At 55.3% G+C, this 12,129-nt stretch overlaps 1 protein-coding gene across 1 annotated transcript in view; it reads left to right on the forward strand.

The window, feature by feature from the left end:
- The window catches only part of CSMD2 (CUB and Sushi multiple domains 2), a 565,338-nt gene that overhangs the window by 427,593 nt on the left and 125,616 nt on the right, over positions 1–12,129 (forward strand). The window contains 2 exon segments of the mRNA XM_027775561.1: positions 2,092–2,294; positions 8,268–8,459. Of these exon segments, the coding sequence (XP_027631362.1) occupies positions 2,092–2,294; positions 8,268–8,459 (395 nt within the window).

Here is a 12,129-nt window from a genome sequence, read left to right on the forward strand (position 1 = left end):
AAAAAAAAAAAAAAAGGACAACCTAATTAATATGGATAAAGGGTCTGAGGAGAGACAAATGTCCAGTAAATTTGTGCAAAGACAGCAAACTTCCTAAATTGCCTAAATTTAAAATGCCAGTGAGATTTCATTTTGGCCTAGCAGATGGGGGACGACTTTAATATGGAATGTGTTTATGGTTCCGTCGTATCTGATGCAGGTAAGTAGAGAGTTAATAGTAGCACCAGTATTGGTGAGTAGGGCTATACATTGATACAGTCACTTGAGAGAAGAATTTAGCAGGATTTAGCAAAAATGCTTTAAGTCGACACTCTTCTCTAAGTTGACTGAGACGTTAACAGAAGTGTGCAAAGCTGTGTAAAGATGAGTTTTATGTGAGATGTAAAACACAGCAGTGTCCATTTTTGTAGGAAAGTGAAGTCAATGAATATGTCCATAATACAGCATTAAGTAAAAAAAGAACATTCCACAAAGCTACGTAAAATGTGGTCCCATTTGGGAGTGTGGTATGTCTGTGTGTACCCTGGAAAGAAAAACCTGCAAGGACATGCACCAAATCTTACAGAATAAGTGGAAAGCTTTGGAGAACTGGTCGGTTGTAGAGAGACTTTTTAAAAATTCAGGACATCTGTATAGTGTTTGCCTTTTTCTGTCTTGTGCATGTCTTATTTTTATAATTTCAAAGGTATTTTTAAAAAGAGAGATAAATGGATTTGGACCTGGGACAGAAACGTGAAATCCAAATGAAGCCTGGGGTTGAGTGGGTTCGGTCAGGCACCAACGTGAGTTTCTGAGTCGTGGCAGATGTACCACGGAACTGAACAATGTTAACACAGGGGACATGGCAAAGGGTCTACGGGATTCTCTGTATTATCTTTACAGCATTTCTGTAAGTCTAAAATTATTCCCGAATAAAAAATTGATTAACCAAGAGAGAGAGTCCCACAGGCTCATAGCTGAGGCATCGTTTCTGTCAGAACCGTCTTGTCCCTGAGGAATTCTGGTTCCTACCCAGCTGCCTTGCGCTGAGAGCTCTGCCTGTGGCCTGCAACCCCGACAGAGACCCCAGCCTGGCCTCCTGAAGTTGCAGGGTTATCTAAGCCAGGCCTGTGTGTAGCTAGCGTTCCCAGAGCTCTGCTGGGCAAGACCAAAGAACAGGCTTACCTCTGCCTCTATGGCAGCTAGGCCAAGCCCTCAGAGACCCGCAGACTACCCCCACACCCCCTTTCCTGTCTTTTATTTTAATTTCCAGAGGGCATGTGCACTTGGGAGAGGAGGCTGGGGAGAGAGAAAGCACCCCGGGAGGGACGTGGTCACACTTCAGTCCTTTTCCTCCACGTCTCCAGCTCATCACACATGCGTGCACACACACACACGCACATGCACACGCACAAGCCCAGACATGTTTTACAAGCTAGTGGGACCAGGATTCGAGCCACGGTCAGCCGTGTGAGATTTCGCTCCCTATGCACTGGCTTAACCACTGAGCTACAAGGCCAGCCTTGTCTTTTCTTAAACATATACATATTTTATAATATAGATACATATTTTATAATATACTTGTTTTGAGAAACCGATGGGCATCCCCAACAAGGATTTCATGCCCTGCTCTACCCCAAGTCCCACCTGGCCTGGGCCACTGGGCATGCGCGTACACACCCCACAGGCTCAGGGAGGGCCAGGACTGGAACCGCGGACTTTTTCCACGATGGTCCAGTTGTGTTACCTCTGTGCCGCCTGCTGGTCCTTAACCTGTATTCTTTATTCAACCCAGTTCCACCCTCTCAGCACTGCCCCCCAAGTCTAGAACGTGAGGGCACAGGCTCCAGAGCGAGATGTGGGCGGCGTAGGGCCGGGGAGAGGGCGGGTCTGGCCGACAGCACGGAGCTGACAATAAGCAGATGTACCCCCCCTCCCCACCCTGGTCCCCATTGCGGGTGTCCCTGTGACTGGCACCAGAGTCACTAGCGGGCTGCCAGCCGCCGCCTTCCCCTCTTCCTGCAAGTCCTCTAGGTCCAGGGCCTTCTCCAACCAGAAGCCCCGGGAAGAAGGGGCTGGGCCTGGCTGACCACCTGCCTTCTCCCCGCTCAGGCTGCACTTCCTGGTGTTCGACACGGAGGAGGTGCATGACGTGCTGCGCATCTGGGACGGGCCCGTGGAGAGTGGGGTTCTGCTGCAGGAGCTGAGTGGCCCAGCCCTGCCCAAGGACCTGCACAGCACCTTCAACTCGGTCGTCCTGCAGTTCAGCACCGACTTCTTCACCAGCAAGCAGGGCTTTGCCATCCAGTTCTCAGGTCTGTGCCCCCTGCCACCCACCCCGCACCACCCGTCCCACAGTCCTGCCGCACTCCACCGGCCTCCCTCCACTCCCTCCTCCCCTCCATCCCTTCATCTCTGTGAAGGCTTTCTCTGAGCACCCGCTGTGTGCCTGGTATGTGGGCAGCGTGCGTTCGAGCATCTGAGAGGACAAGCAGGTTCATGGGTCAGTCGATACCAGATGGGAAGTGTTGGCTGGAGAGACACAGGCCGACCGTCACCCTGGAGCATCAGGGGAGAACTTCCAGAAAAGATGATGCCCAAGCTCAGACCTGAAGGGGAAATAGAACAGGAGTTCGCAGGGTCAGCTCATGTGGGGAAGGGGCTTGGGTGGAGCCAAGCTTAAAGAGATTATCTGGAGTCCGGGACCTCAAGAAAAGTCGGGGTTTTGAGAAGGGAGTAGTCACCCCTGCTGCACATGGGTGCCGCTGCGGACTTGGGAGGACCTGTGGGCGCCTGGTGGGTGGAGAAGCAAGGGCCTCCTAGGTGCAGAAGCATGTGGACGCGACAGGAGCAGGAGAGTGGGTTCTGGAGCAGAGAATCACCCCTGTGGCCGAAACGTGGGGTGCACGGAGGGACACAGGGCAGACACAAGGGGACAGGGGTAAAAAAACTCGAACCGCTTTGGCGCGGCCCCTGCGCCAGCCGTTGCGGGGCAGCGCAGCAGTGTGCCACGCGGTGGCGCTCAGACGCCCAAGTCCCAGCGTTTGCTGACGGTCGTCCCTGGTCGTGCCTGGTCCTGCTGCCCTAGACCGCACACCTCATCTCCAAAACGCCCCTTCCGCTTCTCCTCTCTCCAAACAAGTGGCTTTGTCCGGGATTCTGCTCAGGCTCATGCCAGAGCAGCCATCTGCATTACCCCCCTTACTGCACTCTGAGCAGGTGGCGGGCATGGGAGGGATCGGTTTCCATGGTGATCAGAGTGCATCTGTGTGGCACCCGTGCCGTGGCTTTGTCCCCATGCTCACTCCCAGTGTATCAGCCAGGTGTGGTCAGGTGGCGCCCTGGCACGGGGGCCGCACAGAGTTGCTCATCCTCGTCGCTTCGTCCTGGGGTGGCCAGGTACAGTGTGTGGGCAGACGTGCGCTCCAGGGTCACGCCCCGTGCACTTAGAGACGTGTCCACTGAGCACACACATGGCTCCCAGCCTCGCGTTTCTAGCCTGTCCGGGAGTTCCAAGGACTGTTCATTGGTACTGCAAGAAAGACCTGTGTGATCAACTGGTGCTGGGAAGGTGCTTCGGGGGGAGACAGGCCTGCGGAGCTCACCTGTAATCCGGGACTCCCAGAGCCACTGGTAGGCACACACATTCCACTAAGTTCCCCAGTTTCCAAGTGTGCTGACCACAAGTGACTTGTTCAAGACCATCACAAGAGACTATTGTTCTGTGGATCAAATTCTGGAAATTGCTGGAGAGGCAATGGAAGGGTCTCCCACAGTGGGAAGGGTCTCCCACAGGGGGAAGGGTCGGTGCTCAGACCACTCAGTCTGTCCTCTGGGGAAAGGACTTTCCTGAATAAAGCCAGTCGTGGATTTTCTCTACACCTGCTGATGGGTATGGCTTTAACAACAACAACAACAAAGGCAGCCCGTAACTGTACTGACAAATTCCCCCACAGATTTGCACTCTCTGACCTCCGCGTGTCCTCGGCTTAGCCATGCAGGACACAGTGCCCAAGCGCTCGCCCGTCTGTGCCTCCGCTGGGCTGCTTTGTCATGCCTTGCCCAGCTCTGCTCGTGGAGTCCGATTCACCCTTCAGGGTCCACGTCAGATGCCGCGCCTAGTCCCCCACCAGAATAAATGGCTGCCTGAGCGCCCCAGCCAGGGATCTCTCCTTCTTCAGCACGTTCCTACACTGGACTGTCACCCTGTCTCAGAGTTGGCCACCCACTTGCCATCCCACCTAAAGCTCCTGGAGGGGGACCAGCAGTTGGCACAGTGGCTAAACGAACACCCCACAGTGCAACCACGTTGTAGATCGATCCCCATGTAGTCGACCGCGGTTCGCGTCCCAGACCCGGGCTTAAACTCATGCTGGGCACATGTGTGTGCGTGCTGAGGATCCCAAGAGGAGAATGGAGGAGAAAGGATTGCTGCGTGACCATCCCCTCTGGGGGTTGATTTCTCGCTTTCTGTCTCTCTGTTCCTCTGTATTTCTGGCGAGCGCACGCGCCCTATAGCTAAAACCTCTCAAAATAAAGCTCCTGGAGGGTCGGGCCACGCCTCTCCTCCCGGCTCTCCCGTGGCCTATGCAGGTGCCCCTCCCCTCTTAGTGGGCACGGGAGTACGTGGAGGAGACACGGGCATGTGAACAGGGGCTTTCTCCAGCACAGAGCTTCGCCGGCCCCACATGGCACCAAGCGTGGAGTGGTCAAAGCTATCCAGCCTAGGCTCCGGAAAGGCCTTGGCTACTTGGCCCAGTATTCTGGACACCGAGGTTCGGGAAAGGTCACCTTCCCTGTTGTTGTCATCAGTTAGCAAATACCAGGACTGCCCTAGAGAGGAGAGAACGGCTCACCCATGTTAACTTCATAGTGTGTGTTTGACAGGGGATTGCACAGAAATGCCAGAGACGATTAGCGCCGGCTCGGCTTTATTAAGTAAACATGACTGTGTAACAGCCAACATCCTGTCTGTGTCACGTGGGTCCAGCCTTTCCCGAGGGGCCTTGCCCAGCAACTCAAATTCAGGAGCATTAACGAGAGAAAGGGAGACTGAAAAGAAGGAAAACAAAGGTGAGCAGGAAACGTCCCCACCAGTCTCAGCGGCGAGTGCCCTGCCTGTGCTGCTGTTCCTCATCCCGGAATTTCCACGCCAGCCTTAAGCAGTGGGTACCATTGTTATTGTTAATCCACGCTGCAGACGTGGGCTCTGAGGTTTCTATAAAGGTCATCTAGTTAATAAGGAGCACAGCCTGGATCAGAACCCGCGTGTCCGATTCCCACACCGAGGCCCTTAATCATTGGCTCCATCACCTCCTGTGTAAATCACCCCCTCGCATCTGCTCAGACAGTGAGCTGTTTTTCTCCCAGCGAATCATTTACATGTGTACGGTGTGCTGTAAAGCTAGCGATGAAAGCTATGTCTGCTTTTAATTGGGAAGGAAGGAGATTGATTCTTATTTGACTTTACAAATAAATTCAGCAAGTGTCAGATGGGGATGATTTGTTCGTTCGTTCATTTATTCGACAAATATTGACTGAGCGTCATTGTGTGCTGAGCACTCCGCTAAGCCCTGGGGATGCAGCTGGGAGCCAGACAGCCAAGGTCTCTGTTCTCACAGCGACTCATGCTCCAGGGGTACACAGTACAGAGGCGAGCGAATGAGCTCGCAAGATGATCACACCCTGAGCCCCGGAAAGAACAACGCAGGAGCACATGGTACAGTCGGTGGATGAGGGCCAAGGGGCAAGTCCAGAGGGCGACCCAAAAGGCCCACCTGGTGGCCTGCAGGTGACGTGATGGTTAAGGTGCCAGACTCCAGCACAGCCGGCTGTGGTTCCTGACTCTGACCCAGACTTCGGACACGTCTGTGTGCACGCCAAAAGTCCCAAGAGGAGATTGGAAGAGAAGGGATCGTGGCATGGACGTTGATCCTAGGGCAATCTCTCACATTCTCTATCTCTTTCTCTCTCTCGTGAGCACATGTGCCCTATGGTAAACACTTAAAAAATCAATCAATCAACCCGTCTGAGGAGGTGAGACTGGAGCTACAGGCCGAATGACAGCTAGAGCTGGCGTAAGATCTGCAGCAGCGTCTGTCCAGGTGCAGCGGCATGGCGGAGGGCACAGGGGAGCTGCCGTTCGGGAGCTCACAACCGTGGCTGACCACAGTGCAGCGGGTCACTGACGGTGCTGCCCATTCAAGCTGGAGGAAAGCAAAGTGTATTCTCAAAATGGGGGCTTAAGATGGCACCCCATATACCAGGGGTTGGCAGCATTTTCTCTAACAGACTTGTCGGACCTGCCAACGGCGAACAGTTCCTGAGTTGGGGGTGAGGATTAAAGAAAGTCAAGAAGACAGGATAGAAGTGGGAGGACTGCCAGTCAGTACTGGTCAGCCCCGAGTGTGCTTTATTGCTAGTATTTCTACACACTCCAGAGACTTCTGTGATGGAAGGTTTTAAGTCCATACTGAATTCATCAGGTTGTTATGACAATACTTTGGAACATTCAGTTCAAAACGATCCCAAGACATTCTGCTCATAACAATCCAGCCACCCAAGGCCATGTCCGGATAAAGACCGTGGTCTTGTTCTGGTCACGTCCTGCACACTCCTCATGTCTCCTCTTTGGCTCCCCACACAGACTAAATACTCCAGGCTTGGTGGGCCCTGTGGTCCATAACAACTTACTCAGTTCTGCCATCATAACGGGAAAGCAGCTCCAGACGATAGATGTACAAATGAATGTGCCTGTGTCCCAATAAAACTTTATTTACAAAAAAGGCACAGAGACCTTTGTCCATGGGCCGTACTTTGGTGTATGACTTAGCTATTACTGAGCATCAGGTGTTGGCTACTATGACTACACGGCCACCCAGTCCTTGGCCTTACAAGACGTGGCATGAATGTGTCCAGTTGCCCAAGGCTGGTGCTTTTCAGACCTTCCCCCCTGAAGTTCTCCAAACAGCACAAGAGACTGAGGACGGATCCCCAGGGGACGTGGAAGGTATAGGAAGGTGTGAAATCTCTTTGAGGCTTCGTGGGTTTGCTTAAAAACTAATGTGCATTTGACATTCTACTTCAGAATAAATGCCTTCATCTTAAGAGTAATTTTTTCCAAAGTTTTTAGGAAAAGCTGACATCCCAGGCAAATAAGCATTGTTTATCCTGTGGCCTCCAGAACCTCTGGCTCCCGGGGTCTGCTGACTCTGGCCTCTGAGTGACGACAGCTCTGGGTGGTTGCGGCTGCCTCGGAACCCTTTTCCTGAGCGTCCTCTGACATCACCTCCCGTGCTGCAATCACTCGCTCACTCACTCCCTCAGGTTTCACTCACTCACCCTCCCACCGTCCCTGAGCGGTCACTTCTAAACACCTGCCCCGGGTCAGGCCGGGTGTGGCATTGTGCCCGAGTTTTTCACATTTTTAATACCTCTTAGCTACTTGTTTGTTCTGAACTCTGTTCTGCCACTCGCTGTAATTATCTGATTTTTCTTTTTTTCTTTTTCTTTTTTTTTTTTTAAGTTTTTGTCATAGGGTGTATACACGCACTGGAGAGAGACAGAGTGGAAAAGTGAGAAATCACCCCCCCACCAGGGGGATGACCAATCTTCAATCCCTTCTCCTCTCTTCCTCTCCTGGGATTTTGAGCACACACACACACAAACCCAGTGTGATTTTCAAGCTGCCGGGTCAAGGACTCAAACCGTGGTCGGCCATGTGGGAATCCAGCATCTGAACCACCGTGTCTCTGATTCTCCTTTGAGCACAGTTTCCACGTATTGGCTCCGTGATGGCTTATACTGAGAACAAGAACACAGTGACCCCTGCCTCTCACAGCACGGCTCAGCCTTCAGGCAGACCCGCTCCCAGACTCCTCTGCAGCCCTTCTTCACAGAGCTCTTAGAGGTTGTGCTTGATTACCTTGTCACGCCCTCACTTTGTGTGACAACGCCTGTATTCTTAAATCAAACTGAAGTCAGTTCTGCAGCCACAACACAGTAGTCTGCTTAACCGAGGCTCTCCCGAGAGTTCGGTGACGGCACAGGCAAGGGTACTGGTAGAAGTGGTGGTGGCAATCCAGTGAGAGTGGCAGCATGTCATCACAAGTGGTGGTGGAGGCAGTGACAGTAACGGGGCTGAGGCCGGTGGCACTGCAGCAGCTCACAATGGCAGTGGGGAGGCAATGGTGGCCCCCAGTGGACATGGCCGTCGGCGAGGGTCATGAGCTGGGAACTGTGCTCTGATAGACAACTAAGCAACACGCCCACTCTTCTCTGTGTCCCAGTGTCCACGGCGACGTCCTGCAATGACCCTGGGGTCCCGCAGAATGGGAGCCGGAGCGGCGACAGTTGGGAAGCCGGCGACTCCACGGTGTTCCAGTGTGACCCTGGCTATGCCCTGCAGGGCAGCGCAGAGATCAGCTGTGTGAAGATCGAGAACAGGTTCTTCTGGCAGCCCAGCCCGCCCACGTGCATCGGTAAGAGGCAGCCACAGGGGGCGCTCTGCCCTGGGGGGACGCTCTGCCCTGGGGGGACGCTCTGCCCTGGGAGGATGCTCTGCCCTGGGGGGATGCTCTGCCCTGGGAGACGCTCTGCCCTGTGGGGACACTGTGCCTAGGAGCCGCTCTGCCCTTGGGAGCTCCTGCTCGGGTGAGCTAGACCCTTCTACCCAAGTGGCAGCTGCATCTTGAGCCTGAGGCCAGAGACTGGGAATGCAAAGTTAAGGGAACCCCAGGCTGACCGTGCTCCGCCTGCATGGGGCCACACTCACGCGCACACACACACACACACACACACACACACACACACACACGGCACTGCACATCTCCACTTGCCGAGATGGTCCCAGAGGGTTCCTAGCCAGGTGCGCCGTCCCTTTCCCTCAGCCCAGGCTGATAGGTCAGGAGGGAAGTGGTGGGTCACCAGCTTCCAAAATGACCCTTCTACTCCCTGGAGCAGCAGAGGGGCACCCATAGGCTCGGGGTGTAAAGGGGGGACCTTGCTCTTCCTCTACCGAAGGAAAGCATTGGTTACCGGGTCTGGTTCTTCAGATCTGCCCGCGTCTTGTCACCGCCCCATCCGGAGATGAAGACACGGAGGCCCGGAGCCCTGTAACTCTGAAGGCCGTGGCCTGAGTAACCCTGCCCCCAGCCACTGGAGACAGAGGGGAGGAGGGGGTGTTACGGGAGAGGGGACAGGAAAGGAATAGGTAGAAACCTGAGGCTCTCACTCCCGTGGTTCTTTTTCTGAGTGAAATAAGGAGTGTGTCTCCCTCCCGTGTCAAAAAGGGTCTTGGAAGAGAAGCGGTGGTCACTAAGCCCTCCCCGGGTCCTGAGATAACCTCCTTTCGCTTCCCCGCGGCTCTCTGAATTTAGCACTCCCTTCGTTTACAGTTGAGAAAATTGAAACCTTAACAAATTTGGATATCTTGCCCCAAATCACAGAGCTAGGATTCGGCAGAGCCAAGACTCACACCCACACCAGTCTGAAAGCAAAGCCTCTCATTTTCCTACCTCCCACACTGTCCCCGCTGCTGGAGGTCAGGGGACTTCTGTCCCTAGCAGCGTCTTCCAGGCTCGGGGAGGTCGGTCCGGGCAGTAAGGACTGGCCTTCGCTGGTCGCAGCTCAGACCTGCACTGGCAGTGAGACGCCAGATCCGGCTGCCCAGTGGGCAGTAGCTGTCCCCCGGGTGGTGGGGCAGGAGCGTGGTACTGTACAGGGACAGGAAGCTGCGACCTGGGCCCAGAGCCCACCCAGTTCTCAACTACACAGCGTGAGTGTGGGGAAGGGCGTGGAGGCTAAGCAGACAGATCTGGGTTTCGTCTCTGGCTTGCCGTTTCCTAGTTTGATGGCCTCGAAAAAATTGCCTGGACTCTGAGCCTGTTCCCTCACCCGTGGGGGTGAACGTGCTCCCCGGCGGCACTGCGGGTGAGGACACCCCGGACCTGAATCTCCACGCGGGCTCTTCTCTCCCTCCCACCTTCCCCACGCCCCTTTGCCCGTCCTTGTTTCCATTTTTCCATTTTGCACTCACTCCCCTCCCCTGGCCCAGAAGTCCAGCTGGCCAGGGGAATGCTGGTGAGGCCCAGGAGAGAACCAGGTGGACTGGGGCCCTTCCCAGCTCGCGTTCTTCAGGCCGAGACTCCTCAGTCCAACTGCACCGACAGCAGGCCCGAGCCGAGGCTCCGGTGGAGAGGCTGCAGCTGCGGCTGGGCGGGGAGTTGATGCGCGCAGGACGGGCGTGCCAGGCAGGGCCGGCGCTGATGCCCCTTCCTCGACCGTCCTTCCTCTCGGCTTTGAGGAGCGTCCCTCGGCAGCACCGTAAACGTCTCTACCGCCCGTCTCCGACAAACTGGAAATCGCAGCGACAAGCCCCTGTTCCCCAGCTCCCTTGGCAGTCCGCCACGGGCAGGCCTTGCCAGCCTGGATGGCCTTTCATTACGGGGACAGAGCGGAGGAAGAACACAAACTCGAGCCTCATCCCCACGTAGGCATCGGGCTCCACGCTAGCTACGTTTCTGCAGCTGAAAGCACCCTGTGGGGAGCTCAGAGCTCAGGGCCCCCCACTTTGAGTCCGGCTTCACTACTGCGAGCTTTATGGCCTGAGACAAACGACTTCACTTCCCTGTGCCCTCGTCTCCCACCAGTACGGTAGGGGAATAGCGGTACTTTCCTGGTAGGGTTGTTTTGAAGATTTGAAGATAATATACAAGACTTCTGGAAGTTTGTGGAAAATGGAATTAAAGTATGAGTGTATTTTAGCGCCAGAAAACTGAAAACCCATGCGAAGCTCTTTCATAGTGAGCATTTTCTGTGACCTGTTGGAAGATGCCCTTGAACTGTGGCCGGAACCGCGTTCAGAACCGTGCTCGGCACGTGCGAAGTCTCGTGGTCATTCATCTGTTTTTATGTTACAGATGAGGAAATGGAGCCAGAGTGGGGGGACAGTGCGCCTAAACTCACAGCTCGTAGGTGGTAGTCGGGATCTGAACCTCCCAAACCAAAGTCCTCTAACAGCTCCCCCGCAGTGCAGCCTGCCTGTTCCTGGGTCATCTGGGGTGGCCAGCAACTGTGCCCTCTCCCATCTGGCACCCATGGTTTGGCCTGCTCAGCGGTGCCCCTTCGACCAGCCCTGAGCCCTCCTGCCAGCAAAGCAGTCAAGAATCCACCCAGGGCTTTGGTACGACTGGCAGAGGGCGGTAAAGCCCGCTCCGGGGCCCGAGTGGGAAGCAGATGCCTGGCTGTCTGATGCCAGGGAGCCATCTGGGAGGGAGCTGTGCCTGGGTGGACGCCTGAAACCCAGCAGATTGAGCATGGGTTGGGGGTGGAGAGGAACACGGTGGTCCTGGAAATACCCAGGCCACTCCATCTGTTGCAAACTTGCATGGAAAAGCCCCCGAGCTGCAAAGGAAGACCAGGCCCGGTGATGCACGGTCTTCCAGAACAGAGGCCGTCGTGCCCCTTGGGAGAGGTCCCCAGGCAGTGGGACTTCTGACTGACACAAGCTGTCTGCACACCCTCCTCCACCGGCTCTCTGCCTGGGCCGGCCACTCTCCAGGGCCTTTGGACGCCCCATCTTTGCAAGGTGTCCCCTGGTCAGACTCCAGTCTGTCCTCTGACCTCACACTCTGCTTCAGAGGCTTCAGTGGCGAAGAGGCCGGGGGACCTGCGCAGACCCACTCCGGGAAGCACATCACTCAGGTCTCCCAGTGGTGGCTTCTCCCTGCAGATCTGCTAGGAGGAGCGCCCTTCCCTGGACCACGTGGCACTGTGTCTGAGCGGCTGGGCAGACCACTCAACCTCACCGAGCTGCATTCCCTCTGCAGGCTGGGAAGGGTGACCCGTAACTCACAGGTAGTTCATGAGAATCAACACGTCCCCATATCTGAAATGCCACCCGCCACGTCTGCAGGCCGTGGTGGCCACGTGCCCACGGGAGTGTTCCTGTGCTCGGGAGGCATTCGTGATCCATTTTCCTACAGGAGAAACACACCGCTCACGACACTCGGGTTTAGAGTCTAGCTGTGTTAGGGCTTCTAGAACCCAGCCTGAAGCCTCGAAGCATCGCCCGAGTGAAAGCCACAGCACTAGGCAGAAGAGAGCTCCAGTCCACGGCAGCAAGTGACTGCCACCGGCCCGACGCCAACC

This window comes from Tupaia chinensis, unplaced genomic scaffold (genome assembly GCF_000334495.1).
Source record: "Tupaia chinensis unplaced genomic scaffold, TupChi_1.0 Scaffold000573_1, whole genome shotgun sequence".
NCBI classification, from domain to species: Eukaryota; Metazoa; Chordata; class Mammalia; order Scandentia; family Tupaiidae; genus Tupaia; species Tupaia belangeri.